The sequence below is a fragment of the Carassius carassius genome, chromosome 5 (assembly GCF_963082965.1).
Source record: "Carassius carassius chromosome 5, fCarCar2.1, whole genome shotgun sequence".
NCBI lineage: Eukaryota > Metazoa > Chordata > Actinopteri > Cypriniformes > Cyprinidae > Carassius > Carassius carassius.
The window spans coordinates 1,218,129-1,233,961 of record NC_081759.1 but is presented as its reverse complement, the minus strand read 5'-3'; the positions used below and the strand labels follow the sequence as shown (position 1 = coordinate 1,233,961).

The 15,833-nt window shown below is 37.8% G+C and overlaps 3 protein-coding genes across 3 annotated transcripts in view; all 3 read left to right on the top strand.

Annotated features, from left to right (window-relative positions):
* The first annotated feature begins 6,822 nt into the window (after positions 1-6,822).
* Positions 6,823-10,330, top strand: LOC132140164 (homeobox protein cut-like 2). The gene is made up of 6 exons (XM_059548976.1): positions 6,823-6,966; positions 8,481-8,646; positions 8,718-8,776; positions 8,870-8,909; positions 9,019-9,064; positions 9,885-10,330. The coding sequence occupies exons 2-6, from the start codon at positions 8,500-8,502 to the stop codon at positions 10,328-10,330; spliced, it is 738 nt and encodes a 245-aa protein (XP_059404959.1). The 5' UTR covers positions 6,823-6,966; positions 8,481-8,499.
* A 586-nt stretch (positions 10,331-10,916) lies between these two features.
* Positions 10,917-14,598, top strand: LOC132140210 (homeobox protein cut-like 1). The gene is made up of 4 exons (XM_059549023.1): positions 10,917-11,339; positions 12,239-12,427; positions 13,014-13,248; positions 14,211-14,598. Exons 1-4 carry the CDS (start codon positions 11,021-11,023, stop codon positions 14,437-14,439), a joined length of 972 nt encoding a protein of 323 aa, XP_059405006.1. The 5' UTR covers positions 10,917-11,020; the 3' UTR covers positions 14,440-14,598.
* Positions 14,599-15,273: 675 nt separating this feature from the next.
* Positions 15,274-15,833, top strand: part of LOC132140163 (myotubularin-related protein 3-like) — a 7,356-nt gene continuing 6,796 nt past the window's right edge. Inside the window, exon 1 of the mRNA XM_059548975.1 lies at positions 15,274-15,442. Coding sequence (XP_059404958.1) covers positions 15,274-15,442 — 169 coding nt within the window. The remainder of the gene's footprint in view (positions 15,443-15,833) is intronic.

Below are 15,833 nucleotides of genomic sequence, written 5' to 3'. Positions count from 1 at the left end.
AAAGAAAAAAAAGAAAGATAACTGCAACATTTTATCAAGCAATTCTAGGGAAAAAAACAGAATTGTGAGATATACATATTACATATTCAATTATTATTTTTATTTTTTTGCCAGAATAAAAAATAAAAAGGTAGTTTCTGACCAATCGCATTAACCAGACGACAATCACAATATGCACCTGAGACCAATCACACAGACGCAGCACAATCATCAGACACGCTTTATAAGCATTGGACTTCCTCTCACACACGGCTGAGTATTGTTCTGCACATATCCCTCTCCTAGAGATAGCTGCAATACGTAAACCTTTCTGGTTAGTTTCTAGTTTTCATAGTCTTGTCTCTGTTTCTAGTTTTCAAAATCATGTCTCTGTTTCTAGTTTTCATAATTTAGTTTTTTTCTTGCCTTGCCCTGTTACTTGTGTTTTGACCCTTTTGCTCTGGATACTGGATTACCCCTCTTGCTTAGCCCTCTGGATATTGTTTGCTCATCAAAGACCCACGCTTGCCTTTGTATTATTCTTGTGTCTTGCCCTCTATATACCTGTTTGCCAGTGTTTGACCCATGACTGTTATGATCATGTCTCTGTCCAATAAAAGCTTGCATACGGATCCGCATGTCTCACGTCTCATCGGCTGCCCTTTTACACTCATAGTGAACGGTCCACTGAACGGCAAGTTGAAGAACCCAAGTGCAGTTTATTAAAGGGGTCCTATTATGCTCTTTTACAAAGTCTTGATTTTGTTTTGGGGGTGAGCTAGAACAAGCTCTCATGCTTGGTGGTTCGAAAAACGATTATTTTTAACATAGGCCTAATTTATATTATTTATATTATTACAATACCTTTCTGCTCAGCCTGGCAAATATGGCTCGATTAGTTTTGGGTTTGATGAAGGCCTGCCTTCTGAAAAACTAAATGTGATGTCATTGGTTAGCTGTCCCAGTGCATTGTGATTGGTGAACAGCTTAGACTGTGTTTCAGGACTGCCACACCCCTTGCTTGTAAAAGCAGTAAGTTCCGTCTCACACTTAAATTAAAATGTTTCTTTTAAATGTTACTTTTTTATTTCTAAAATATGCTCATTAAACAAGTTTACAATATATATATTCAAATCTAGTAATATTGTCAAATCTATTTACATATTGAATATATGTGTGATTTTCAATTTCCAGCCCATTTTATGCCAGCAATATAGAAATTTTTATACAATAGTTGAGTTAAATTAAACAAATGAAATGGCTCTCACTTGTCTGACTCTTGCTCATTTGGGTGATTACATGGTCACCTGTTCACAACAGAGTAAATATGTGTACATTTCAATAGTAAGCAGAGCAGAAGGGCATATGAGGCAAGTTTATTTATATAGCACATTTCATACGCTACAGAAATTCAAAGTGCTTTACATAAAAGGAAGTAAAATAATCATTAAATAATAGAATAATAATAATCACAACAATAGAAACAAGGAATTTAAAAACCTACTGTTACTGTTAGCTCTTACCTCAAATAAACATTCTCAAGCTTTGTTCAACCTCTTCCCCACTAAGTGGAAAATCCTCCCTAAATAACTATCTATTCCATTACTTCACCCCCTTACTTTGACCTTCTAACTGAGTTGATCCTAATGATCTGAGTGGTCTGTTAGGTTTATATTCAGTGAGCATATCTGCAGTGTATTTAGGTCCTAGGCCATTGAGTGATATATAAACGAGTAAAAGTAACTTGAAATCAATTGTAAATGTAACAGAAAACCAAGGACCTGAGGACTGGTGTGATGTACTCATATCTTCTGGTTCTAGTCAGAATTGTGTTCTGGATGAGCTGCAGCTGTATGCTGTTCTTGGGAAGGCCAGTGAGGACAGTTCAGTTTTTTCCTTGTTTAACTGAAGAAAGTTCTGGCACATCCAACTGTTAATTTCATCAATGCATTGGCAGAGGGAGTCAATGGGGCTGTGGTCATTTGGAGATAAGGATAGGTAAATCTGGGTATCATCAGCATAGCTGTTATAGGCAATTTGATTGTTTCTCATTATTTGACTTAGTAGGATCATATACAGGCTAAACATGAGCGGTGCAAGAATTGAGCCTTGTGGGTCTCCGCATGTCATGGATGTCCACTTAGACTTATGCTCTCCAATACTCTCATAATAACCTCTCCCTTCTAAGTATGACCTGAACCATTTGAGTACCATCCCAGAAAGCCCGATCCAGTTTTCCAGTCTCTTTGGAATTATGTTATGATCGACAGTGTCAAATGCAGCACTAAGATCTATTAGTACCAGCACTGATGTCTTACCAGAATCTGGATTTAAGTGACTATCATTTATTATATTAATGAAAGCAGTCTCTGTGCTGTGAAACGGTCGAAAAACAGATTGAAAATTGCCAAGGTATCCATTTGTAAGTTTAAGTATTCGTTCAGCTGATTAAAAACTACTTTTTCAAGGATCTTGTCTATAAGAGGAAGATTTGATATTGGTCTATAGTTGCTCAATATGGTGTTATCAAGATTGTTCTTTTTCAGGAGGTGCTTAACAACTGCAGTTTACATGGAGTTTGGAAAAGTCTCAGAAAGCAGTGAGGCATTCACCACTTCTAAGGGATCTGCTTCTAAACAGTTGAGCACCCTTTTGAAAAAAAGATGTGGAAAGTGTGTCACGATAGCAGGCTGACGATTTAAGGTGCTGTACTATTTCTTCCAAAATTTTGCTATCAATTGCTTCAAAAGTAGACATAGTAACGTATTTTTGAAATTGCAGTCGAATCTGTCTGACCTCTGTATAACTTGAGGATGTGCTGATTGCCTTCCTGATATTAATGATCTTCTTAGAAAAGAAAAAAAACAAGCTCATTGCACTCATTGCATTGACTTCACAGGAGCTATGTGATCAATAAGATTTTTAACTTTTGAGTTAAAGGAATCAAGGAGAAGATCAACGGAATCTGAGGAAATGCTTGGTGTTAAAGATATAGCCTTCATAAATAACACACTAGTAGTTTTGTGTGTGTCAGATTGGTAACATTGATTTCTCAGTTCATATACAACTGATACAATCCTGGTTATATTTAATAAAAATGAGGTTTTTGTTCCGATTAAACAGTCTCAGGACCAGCAGAAGTAGATGTTTCTAAAAATAATTTTTGTGAGTTTTATTACATTTAATGTAAATATAGTTCCCTTTCAGTCTGTCACTCTCGACGTCATGTCAGTGACTGATGAATTGGGATATCACTTCGATAGACCAATTTACTTAGAGTGTAAAATAAACGAGCCAATGCACATTGGCATGCAATTATTGCATCCAGCTACAGCTGATCACAGCGTGAGTATAAGAAGGCAGCAGCATACCAGCTTTTCACTGCGGAGCCAAGCTATAACATTGTTCTTCTCTATCCAGTGTCTTCAAGTGAATACGAGTTCAACGCACTCTTGGAAGTTTCTGGTGTTGGTGGTACGGCGCTTCAGCGGTGGTGGTTCCGAGTCGAGCAGGTTGCGCACTTCAGGTTCCACTATGCCCCTGTGGTTCATCCTCCGGATGACCGGATGTCGATCGCTGCAATGGAGGAAGAGCTCTCTGAGGAAGATGCCCGATCAGAGTCATGCTTTCCTTTTTGCAGCAAGGGTTGGAGTGAAGGCTGCCTCCCTCCACCCTCAAAGTCGAGGTTGCTGCGATTGCTGCATAACATGACCACGTAGAAGGAAAGTTGGCATGATCGGGATGGTAGCAATGCCTTAATTGGATCTAGAGATGACAGCTATGCTTTCCCGGGCCATCAAGAAGGTAGGACTCAAGTTGAAATTCCCACTGAGTCCCGAGCCTTCCAAGCTGGAAGATGGGTTTCTTGGGGTGGCCCACAGTGGTTCTCAGCACCCCGCCCTGGTGCCTTTCTTCCTGGAAGTGCATGACGAGCTCACCATGTCATGGATGGCACCTTTTACTGTCAGAAACCGGCCTGTGGACTCCTCCTCCCTCACCACCCTCGACGGTAGTGCATGGGGGTCCCCCCGGTGAAGCGGTCGTTTGCGATACAGTTGTGTCCAAAGACTGCCTCCTTCCGGCCGGGTGAACCATGCCTCCCCTCCCGGGTCTGTATGTACTCTAGCCTGTCCAGCGCTGCTTATACAGCCTGTAGAGAAGCTGCCTCCTCTTTACACACTACGTAGGAGCTGGGCATAGGCAGGCCACCCACCCGTCCTGGCCCCCATCAAGGGGAAGTTGTGGACTAATGGTTAGAGATTCAGACTCGTAATCCAAAGGTTGCGAGTTCGAGTTTAGGGCCAGCAGAAATTGTGGGTGGGGGAAGTGAATGTAGAGTGCTCTCTCCCGCCTTCAATACCACGACTGAGGTTTTTATGTTTTAATGTTTTTTTATGAGTTTTAATGTTGATGCAGAAACGCATCTTTGGGTGCGTCCCTCCCCGAAACTGGTTTGAAGTGATCGACCTGAAGGACATGTACCTTCATATGTCGATCCTTCCGTGTCCAAGACAATTCTGCATTTTGCATTTGAAGGACAGGCATATCAGTACAAGGTCCTGCCCTTCAGGGTGTCTCCCTGTGTCTTCACGAAAGTCACGTAGGCAGCTCTAGTTCCCCTCAGTGAGCAGTGTGTTCACATCCTCAACTATCTCAACGATTGACTTATACTAGCACAGTCTAGGGATCAGTTGTTCGAGGACAGGGACCTGGTGCTCAGGCACCTCAGCCTGTTGGGTCTTCAAGGTCAACTGGGACAAGTGCAAACTCTCCCCGACACAGAGGATCTCTTTTCTCTGTATGGATTAGGATTCGTTCAAACAGACAGCACGCCTCACAGACGACCGTGCGTGGATGGTACTGACCTGCTTGAATTCATTAAAAGGCAGGACGGCGTTCCATATGCTATTGTATATGAGACCGCTTCAGCACTGGCTTCATGGCCCCGAGGTGGGTGTGAAAGCGCGGCACTCACCGGGTCCAAGTTACACCGGCCTGTCACCAAACCTTTACCCCGTGGTCAGATCTTAAGTTCCTCTGGGCAGGAGTGCCCCAGGATGCCACCACCACCAGCTGGGGGGCCACATACAATGGGAATGCAGTGTCAGGGGTATGGGCGGGCACCCATCTGCACTGGCATATCAATTGCCTAGAGTTGTTAGCAGTACACCTTGCTTTGGACCATCTCAAAGGGTGCTTACGAGTCAAGCACGTGCTGGTCCGAATGGACAACACAGCGACCGTTGCATACATCAACCGGTAAGGTGGTCTGCAGTCCTGTCGCATGTCACAACTCGCCCTCCTCCTCCTCCATTGGAGTCAAAAGATTCTTAGGTCACTTCATGCCATTCACATTCTGGTCCAATGTCACTATAAAGACCAGACACAAAGCTTTTGGACCTCAGACCAGCCCTTTGTCTGTTACGGAGGCTGGCAGAAGGGGAAGGCCATCTTTTAGCAGAGGATGGCTTGCTTTTCAGAGACAGGGTGAGCCCTGCCCATTCATATGCAATAATGCTTCGACAATGGTGAATGGAACTACTTGTTGGGAGCCCCGGCCTAAAACAAAAAGGGGTGTAGGTGGCTCGCACAGGACAGTGGAAGGGGCAGCATCCATGGTGCTTTGGTAGGGAATCCTATTTCGTCAGTAACCTATGTGATGTCTAGAGTGACAGACTGAAAGGGAACCTCTTGGTTACATATGGTAACCCTCATTCCCTGAAGAAGGGAATGGAGACGTTACGTCCTGTCACCATGGCTGCTATACCAACGCTGAGCGGCCGGGTCACCGGCTCGGCTACTCATTAAAAAACCTTGTATACATTGCACTTGCTACCTTCTTATACTCACGCTGTGATCAGCTGCAGCTGGATGCAATAATTTCATGCCAATGTGCATTGGCTCGTTTAGTTTACACTTGAAGTAGATTGGTCTATTGAAGTGATATCCCAATTCGTCGGTCACTAACGTGACGTCTCCATTCCCTCCTTCAGGGAACAAGGGTTACCATACATAACCGAGACGATTCATGCTGTTGTGGTTTAGTAATATGAAGCCACACAGCAGATGCTAAACAGTTGTAAATGTTGGGGTCTGGTTTCTGGGTCTTTCTTTATATTCCTCTGGCTGTGCTGAAATCAATACTGTGTCCTGTGTGCTTCAAATCAATGATCACGATCAATAAAACCAATAGAGACAATCAATACGTCATCTGTGATGCTCAAACATCCTCATTTTTTGAACTGCTGACGAAAACAGATTTCAGATGTAGTTCAGATATGCATTTGAATTTAGCATAGGATCATAAACTGATGACAACATATTCGATATGAAAAATTAAATGACATACGAATTGTGTTTGGAATGGAATACTGCACACAACTCAATAATAAAGTGAAACAGTATAACAGTAGAATATAATTCGCCAATGTATCATTCTTTTGTTTATTGCTTGCCATTTAATGTTTTTACTATCATCACATGACCTCAGCACATTCTATACAGCATGAATATTAAAAGGCTGTAAAATAGGATTGCTGAGGCAAAAATAGTAATATTATGCAATGCATTTCAGAATTCAGCTATAGATTCAGAGTTGATCTATAAATTCATAAAATCACATTTGCGTGGTGTGAAATATTCATCTATACTTTATTTAACACTATTTTAAACTATATTTGGCTAATATTTGGAGACCTGGAATGTGCACGCTTGGATATGCATGCAGCTGAATGCATGTCTCCTCTATTGATTGATTGATTGATTGATTGATCTTGTCTCCTCCCCCGTCAGCTGCTGCTATTGATCTATTGATGAATTGATGGAGCTCTTTGTTTGCAGGGGTATTGATTGGCTGTGTTTGTCCCTCCCCTCGTCTCTTCTCTTCTCTTCTCGGCTCTGGTCTGATGTTAGTTTGCTGAAGCTCAGCATCAGGAGAAACTCTGCATGGAAATACATTAAAATCAAGAGCACTTCCACAAACACATGGTAAGTGCTGCTTCATTTCATTCAAGGCTCAAGGTGTTGCATATGACTGCATGTCTGTCGCTTGGATTATAACGTCAATTTCTGGGAATTTGTACAGTGTTTAATAGGGAAATGTGTATTTTAGATGCTGCCACAATTTTCCAGCTTCTACCCTGTGTTTTAACCAATTTGTAGTTTCTGTGACCCATTTTAAAGTATAAATATTGTTAGCATTTGCTTTGTCTGTCATGTTCATGTTCAACAGCATGGTTTGAGCTGTTTCAAAGAGCATCTTGAGCTTCAGTGTAAAAACATTTGAACAAAGAGTCACCTGATCAGTGACACTCATTTACTTCGTCACATTGAAATTGTGCACATTTCTTATTATATAAATTTCTCATAATGCTAAAAACTACTTTTAGACCTCACTTTAAGTAATAAAATATTTATATATTAATTAAATCCTTTGATCTAGTCATTTAAGCATTTACATTGTCATAATTTGTGATTTATCCCAGTGTAAAATATTTATTCATTGGTTTGTTTATAATTTAATTTGTACAATATTTCAATGCAAGTCAAAGATTAAATCAATGCAGTCAGAATCTGATTACACTGACCTACACTGAAAAGAGACTTTTTCCCAGCAACAGTAATGTGTCATATATTTCCATACTGAAGCTGTATGATGTAAACCAGGGTTTGTTTGCTTGTTTTGTGGGTTTTAGAGAACGTTTATTAGTTTTTTTGTTTCTTAGTTAAACTTTCCATCTGCTGTCTTCATCTTTACAGGATCTGTGTGTGTTTACTGCAGCGTCGCCAATGTAAGACTTTCTTAACTCTTATAAAGACTGGTAATTGTCAAACATACCTATTTAAAAAATATATATATATATATATTTTCAACAATAGTATTTAACTAAATATAAGTGTGAGCAACACTCAATATAAACATAAATATTTTAAAATGTAAATATACTTAATATAATACCAAAAAACAACAACATGCATACTAAATATACTACTAAATGTAAATTAAACATATACTATACGTAAATAATATGTAAATATATTACTAAGTATAAACAAATGTACTGAATGTTCCACTAAATAAATCTAAATAAATATATTAAATGTCACTAAATGTACAGTTTACTAAACACAAATAATAAAAGTAAATTTGAAATATATTAATAATGAACTAAATTTACTACTTAATATAAATGCAAATATATAAATGTAAATAAACTTAAAATATTGCTTAATAAAATATGTACTAAATGTATTACTAAATACTACTAAACATAAATATACTAAATATATTGTTAAATGTATGTTTTAATTATACTTCCTAATATAAATGTAAACAATTACAAAATGTAGACACTTAATATATTGCTTAATATAAAATGTATTATATAAATAGATATAAATATAAATATGCTACCAGATAAAAAAAAAGTGTGTCTTAAGATTTGAGAGTATTTTAGTTCTTATTGAGCTGAAGATGGTAATGAAGCTCGTCTGATTTGTAGATCTGCTGATGTGGAGACGATGGTTACGATGAGAGATCATCACATTCAGCGTCTGGAACAGGAAGTGCGACGACTTCAGTGTCTGCTGCAGGAAGTCCAGGAGCGAGCAGCCAATCACGTCGCTCTGCTGCAACAGCAACTGGCCACTAAATCACAGCATATAGAGGTAGAAACCTTTCAGCATGAGGATTGGGTATTGACTCGTTTACTCAGACTAACGTCCCGTCTGTTCGTTAGAGACTTCAGGCCGAGTTACAGTCCCAGCAGGACTATGAGAAGATCAAGACCGAGCTCAGGTACAGTGGTACACGAATATATTCTCTTCTCCAGTAATCTGCAAGAATATGGTATCACAAATGATCAGAACGTCTCTTTAATGTGACTTTCAGGACTCTTCGAGTGCTGGTGCAAACCAGAGACGAAGATTCGGTAAGAGAAACACACTTTTCTGCTTGTATACTATGTTCAGGGGTGTTTGCTGGCAGCGCTGCGCTGGTGAAGAAACAGTGTCTTAAACTCACAGTAAACTTCTTCTCAGGTGTTTTCTCCTTCTTCTGATGTCAGGAGCGTCTCTGTTGATAACGGTGAGGGTTTCATCCACTTCACAAATCCTTCCAGCTGAAATTAAATGATGAAAAAGTTAATATATTAATAATTTAATAACACATTCACATGTTTACGGTTCTCTGATGTCTGTTAATGGTCACGTGACATGCAGGTAAATAAAATATTTCCACTTTATTAGTAAGTGTTCAATTTTGGCTTTTAAATGATTTACTTTTCATTTCAACTTAAATATTTAGGTTTTATTTAGATTTTCTTTTTATTTGTGAATTATTTATTTGAATTAGAGTTTATTTTTAGTAATAGATTTATTTATTTGTTTTATCTAAAAATGTATTTTAATTTAAAATTCTCAAATAATTTATTTCAAAAAAACATATTTAAGCTTTTTAGTGCTTTGTTTTTTAGTTATTTTAATTAACTTTTTTTTTTATTTCTTCTAATTTATCTGAAATTAAACATTATTTTTATTCAAAATTAAACTAAAACAAGTTTTAAAAGTTTTATTTTTAGTACTTTTTATTTTTAAATTTTCAAATAATACAGAAGAATTTTATTTTTGTATTTTTTTGTTTTAATTGTTTTTAGTTCAAACTTATTTATACACATTTAAATTTACTTCAAATCAAATATTTAATTATTTACATTTTTATTTTTGCCAACTTTCAAACCTGAGTTTGAGAAAGCCTGGTATAATGTGACTTTAACCTTTAAACTGAACATAGTCTTCTCCGGCCTACATAAAATCTATACTACAGTCTATTTCACATAGAAAGAGATAATAAAAAACGTGATAATAAAATTAAACAACAACAAAAAAAAACCTTTGCTCATTGACAGATCCTGTGATCCAGAAAGAAAGGCCAGAGTCTCATCACTGCACTGAAGAAGAAGCCCTGAATGAATCTTCCTCTTTCATCTCTGGGTCACCAGCTTCATCTTCATCATCTCTGAGTGTCCAGAGCTTCAGTAAAGAGGAGCCTGACTCTGGTGAGGATGAGCAGGAGTTTGACACGGCTCGATTAGCTCAGCTGGTCAAAGAGGCTCTTCAGCGGCTGAACATCGGCCAGCGGGTGTTCGGTCACTATGTGCTCGGTCTCTCTCAGGGAACCGTCAGTGATATACTGGCCCGACCCAAACCCTGGAGCAAACTGACCAACAGAGGAAGAGAACCCTTCCTGAGAATGAAGCACTTCCTGTCAGACCAGCACAGCATCCGAACACTCAGCGACATCCAGGAGAGACTGAGAGGTGAGAGGATGCATGGATGGATAATAATTAGATGAAATTATGGATGGATGGATGGATGGATGAAAGGATGGATGGATGGATGGATGGATAAATCAAGATGGATAATAATTAGATGGAGAGTCCGTGCAGCCTCAGATCTCACTTTAAAACTATTTATTATTCTTTGTAAATCATTTATAGAGTTATCACATCAACATTTGGGATTTAAATATGGTTAATGCAACTGTTTTCTACTTTTACATTTGTGTCTAATTTAGTGAATTCAAAACTTTAAGTGAGGTTCATTTAATTTGAGGTTTAGTTTCAGTTGTTTTAATGCCTCAAATTAAATCAATGATAATACAGATCTGAAAAAACATTAGTTAGTTTTTTTCATATTTTATTTATGTTGCCATTTATTTCAAGTAAGATTTTTAATAGCTAAAATAACCCTGATTAAAAATGTTTCCATTCTAACTAAAACTGCAATAAATTTTCAATTGAAGTTCTAAAATTATTACTTAAACTAACATATAATGATGTTTATATGTTCAAAGTTTCTGCCTATAGTTTCTGTTTAAATAAAAATTAATAATAATTATATATATATATATATATATCTATGGTGTGTTCCAGTGCATGATGATGGTGATGAAGGCAGCAGATCTCAGCGCGGTGGAGACGCATCACATGACATCATCAGGAACATCCTGCAGCAGCCCAAATGTGAGACGCAGACGTCTGCGATGAACTGCGCACCTGTCCAGCAGGAAGAGGGGGATTATGGGACACTGGAGCCCAGCATTCAGTCCCTGGAAGATTTCGTCCAAAGCATCATCCAGAAGGTCAAATGTGAAATAAATGAAGATGCTGAGCCCTCTGTGAGCCGCTCGTTCCAGACGCTTCCAGCAGACCCGGATCAGAGAGTGCAGTGGTTTAAGACGGAGACGCGTCCGAGGCCTCGCTCCTGTGACACCAGCAGCAGCTGTGAGCTTCAGTCTCTGCATCTGGACACCTTCAGCATCACACAGAGAGTCAAAGAAACTCTCACCCTCAACAACATAGGTCAGTCTTCACTGCATCTAAAACACATCAGAAGTTTGTGCTCCAGACATCAGTGATTCCTCGAGTCATAACTGATCTAATGCTGAAGCAGAAAACAGAGAGGCACAGTGAAGGAGGAACATCTACAGACCAGAAGCATTTATTATCACCATTAACTAAAACATGTAGAATGTACATTTTTTTATTTATCCAAAAAAAAAAAAAAATTAAATTCAGTTTCAAATTATAATGATTTAATTCAGTAATTTAAATAAAATAAATAACATAAATTAGATGGGAAAAACAAACTTATCTTAAAAATCATACTTTTTTTTAGAATGATTTAGATACTGATTTTAATAATATATAAAAAGCCAAATAACAAAATTAATAAAAAATAAACTAAAAATTAAATTTAAAATAAAGAAATATGTAAAAATAAAGGCTAATTTAAAATATTAGAATGCTTTTATTCATGAATATGACTTAAAGAAAATGATCAATTATATAACTATCATAAATGGGAATGTAATGTACCAAAACTGTCACATTTACATTTGATTAATAATTTCAGTATTTTATTCTTTTTTTCATTCATATTTTTTGATTTAAAGAAAGTAAATTGATGGGTTTATACTTGTTTGATATTTACTTTCTGTAGGTTTACAGCTGTTCAGTTTGATTTGGAGACCGAATGGTAAAGAATGATATGAAAGTTTACTAATGAAGTCTCTTTTGGTGACTGATGAAGTGGAAAAACTATTTTACATCACAAGATGGTTTTGATATTTATTATATCATACTTCTAAATAAAATTGTTGAAAAATGTAATTATAATCAATGAACATGAAATGAAGAATGTAGAATCTGAATGTGTTTCTGTGTTCTATTGCTGTTCCTGATAGTTGTTGTTCTGGCAGGTCAGCGAGTGTTTGGCGAAGAGGTTTTGGGTTTAACTCAAAGCTCTGTGTCTGAACTGCTGTCGCACCCCAAACCCTGGACTAAACTCAGTCTGAAGGGAAAAGAGAACTTCATTCGGATGCATCTGTGGCTCCAAGACCCTCAAAACATCCAGAAGCTCAACGCTATGAAGAAGAGGGACCACAGAGGTCAATGTGTGTTTGATTTACTCCTCCTCCGTCCATCAGGAGTTTGTTTCTTCATCAGATCTGGAGAAATGTCTCATCAATGGATGCTCTGCAGTGAATGGGTGCCATCAGAATGAGAGTCTGATAAAAACATCACAATAATCCACAGCACTCCAGTCCATCAGTGAACATCTGGAGAAGACAAAAGATGAAACACATCCAGCATTAAGACGTTTTTAACTCAAATACATAGTCTATAATCATAATAACACTTCCTGCAGTGAAAAAGTGCATCTCCTGGAGGAAGTGTTATTATGATTATAGACTCTGTGTTTTTGAGTTATAAACGTCTTAATGCTGGATGTGTTTCATCTTTTGTCTTCTCCAGATGTTCACTGATGGACTGGAGTGCTGTGGATTATTGTGATGTTTTTATCAGACTCTCATTCTGACGGCACCCATTCACATCCATTGGTGAGCAAGTAATGCAATGCTACATTTCTCCAAATCTGATGAAGAAACAAACTCATCTACATCGCAGAATTTTTATTTTTGGATGAACTTTTCCTGTAAACGATCCTCATTAGAGTGAAATGTTCTTCCGCAGCTCGTCTCAAACGTGCTCTGATCGGATCAGACTGTGATTCACAGAGTTTGTGTGATCGCTGGAGACGGTGTGAGGTGATGAAGAGGCCGCGTGTCATCCTCAGCGCTCAGGCGAGAGAAGCACTGATAGCGGTGTATCAGACAGAGCCGTATCCGTCTCCACACACCATCGAGAGACTCGCAGCACAGCTAGGCCTGCACTCCAGCACCGTCAGCAACTGGTTCTACAACTACAGGTCAGAGACCCACCATCTTTCAGAATAAAACCCTTCAGTCCAGATCACAGGCTCCCAAATGGGGATAAAAAGCCAATAATTAAATAATTTAAATGTGGATGCACAATTAGTCAAAATAAGATGGATGATTGACGATTTGAATATTTGAAAGAATGTAAATGTAATTGCAGTGCAATATAAAAATAATTATTAAACCTATCATAATCAAATGTTCTTTTTTATTTGAGTTAAAACGATAATCTTCTAATATAAAATATATAAATTATAAATTTTATTACATAAATGTACAGAGAGATATGCACATGCGCTTTATATAAAACCACTCTATAATTTAAAATCTACCTGCTCCTTAAAAAAAAAATCTGTATAAATCGAGTGTCTCTTTTTTTAATTTTTATTTATTTATTTTTTTTTATTGCAAAACTTGTACAAAGATACAAAAACAGGGAAGCGAGACATAAATAAATACACTCCAACAAGAAGCAATCATGAGTGTCTTGTAGCTTCCCGGATCACAGAATCCGTAAAGTGACATCACACTTTACCAGCCCCGCCCACGATAGGTGATTGACAGCCGTGTTATATGTGACCCCCGCCCCCAGTGAGCCAGACACACACACACACATACACACACATACTATCTGCCATCTTTACTTCATGCAAGAGCTTTCAAGTAAGAAATGTCTTCTTATAAGAGCTATAGAAGTTGTTCAGTCCAGCCCTGCTCTGTAAAAGGGGGCGGGGAGCAGCATCTAATTTGCATTTAAAGAGACAGGGACTAAATCAGCCTGTTCTGCTTCCACTCAAAAATGATCTGTGCGGTATTTTGAGCTGAAACTTCTGACACCTGAGATTTATAATACATCTTGTAAAAAGGGGCATAATAGGTGCCCTTTAAACTCTTTTTATGGAGTTAAAGAATGAATATAATTCACAAACCCTGTCTTTCTCTCTGTTAACAGGTCTAGAATTAGAAGAGATGGTTTTTCAGAGCCAGTACAAACCAGATTATTTCAGAATCCAGTTGGTTCTGGTCCGGTTTCAGCCAGGTTAGTCCGAATCAAACAGGAGCCCAGTGAAGGAGAGATGGACACAGATCTGCAGAGAGAAGAGCACAATCACATCTCTGTCGGCGTACAGTCCGTCTTGAGCCTGAAGAGAGAGAAAGATGAAGATCTTTCTGAGCTGTGAGGTCACTGAGGACTTTATCTGAACAACAGTGTTGAAAAATCTCAGGAACATCACGAGATCGTCTCCCTGCTTGAGCTCTAAATTTGACCATTACATAATGTCAGTCTTTTTTTTCAGATTTTTTTTTATCATGATTTAGTTAATTTAATTAGAAGGTAAATCCTGATTAGCCAGATTGGTCTATATATATATATATATATATATATATATATATATATTAGTATGACTGAAGAATACTTGTTGGTTGTATATTTGTCTGATAACTACTTATGTAAGTTCATTTAAATTCAGTTTGGAAATGAGATTAAATAGTAAATAAAGATTTGCTAATAAAGTCCTTTTTGGTGACTTAAGTTGAAGTCTGAATCTTATTTTTGCTTTTGTTTGAATTTGTTTTGTCCCAGTTATGTTGCTGAAAAAGTCTTTTAAATTACTGGATGTAATAAAACATTATAAATAATAAACAATGCTGTTTTATTAAAATAATTAACTCCAATATACTGCCAGTGAGTTAACTCAAGATCAAATTAACTTACGAAACAAACAAACAAGTACATACATTTGCACTCAAGTTAATGGAAATTAGCACAATTATTACAGCCTATAATTTTTTTAAGTTAATGTAAAATGTTTTTATTATTACTCAAACAACAATTACAAAAAGGAACATTGCCAATGGATTACAAAATACATCAAATATTACCAACAATGGATCAATTCTATTAAATACAGTATTAACACACACACACACACACACACACACACACACACAATCAACAAAAAACTCTGCTAAAGCCAAATCAAAGAGTTCGCTCGCTCTTGCGTGATTGCGTCATGACGTGGCGGCGTCACATGACCGTAGCAGCACAGCTGAGAGGAAAGCGTCATGGCGGTGTAGAGCGGATTACTCTCAATGTTTACATTCCATTTACCGTCTCTATTCTGATTTTACCTCGGTTTTACCTCAACGGGACGCGTCTTCTGCGGCGAACGCGTGAAGCAGGTGAGTGTGCGACGCTGCTAGCGGTTTATTAACAGTATCGGTGCTACGGGTTCCGCCCTCCACAACAACAACAACAAACATAAACAACACAACCTCGAGCTCTAATGACAGACATTCGTGTGTAACATGTGATAAAATAAACTCAGGAGCGGTTTAATCAGTGCACTGGTGTTCGTTCTTGCAGCAGACCGAACTGTCAGTTAAAAACTACACAAGATTTCTGTCTATCTAGTGCACCTCTTTAAACAGCACACTTGGTAGGCATCATCAACACATTCAGAGTCAGCTTGACAGTTCACTACATGCACTAAACTGCTGTCTAGTTAGTCAGATCACTAGGTATTAATGCACAACACACGTCTCCTAGCATGATTATTAACATGTACACCGT

Bases quoted from the DNA above. Each gene is read 5' to 3' on its own strand.
- LOC132140164 (XM_059548976.1), top strand. From the start codon at position 8,500: ATGGTTACGATGAGAGATCATCACATTCAGCGTCTGGAACAGGAAGTG. The intron at 8,647-8,717 runs GTAGAAACCTTT...TCTGTTCGTTAG, and splicing joins CTAAATCACAGCATATAGAG to AGACTTCAGGCCGAGTTACA. The intron at 8,910-9,018 runs GTAAGAGAAACA...ACTTCTTCTCAG, and splicing joins AAACCAGAGACGAAGATTCG to GTGTTTTCTCCTTCTTCTGA.
- LOC132140210 (XM_059549023.1), top strand. From the start codon at position 11,021: ATGAACTGCGCACCTGTCCAGCAGGAAGAGGGGGATTATGGGACACTG. The intron at 12,428-13,013 runs GTCAATGTGTGT...GTTCTTCCGCAG, and splicing joins GAAGAAGAGGGACCACAGAG to CTCGTCTCAAACGTGCTCTG. The intron at 13,249-14,210 runs GTCAGAGACCCA...CTCTGTTAACAG, and splicing joins AACTGGTTCTACAACTACAG to GTCTAGAATTAGAAGAGATG.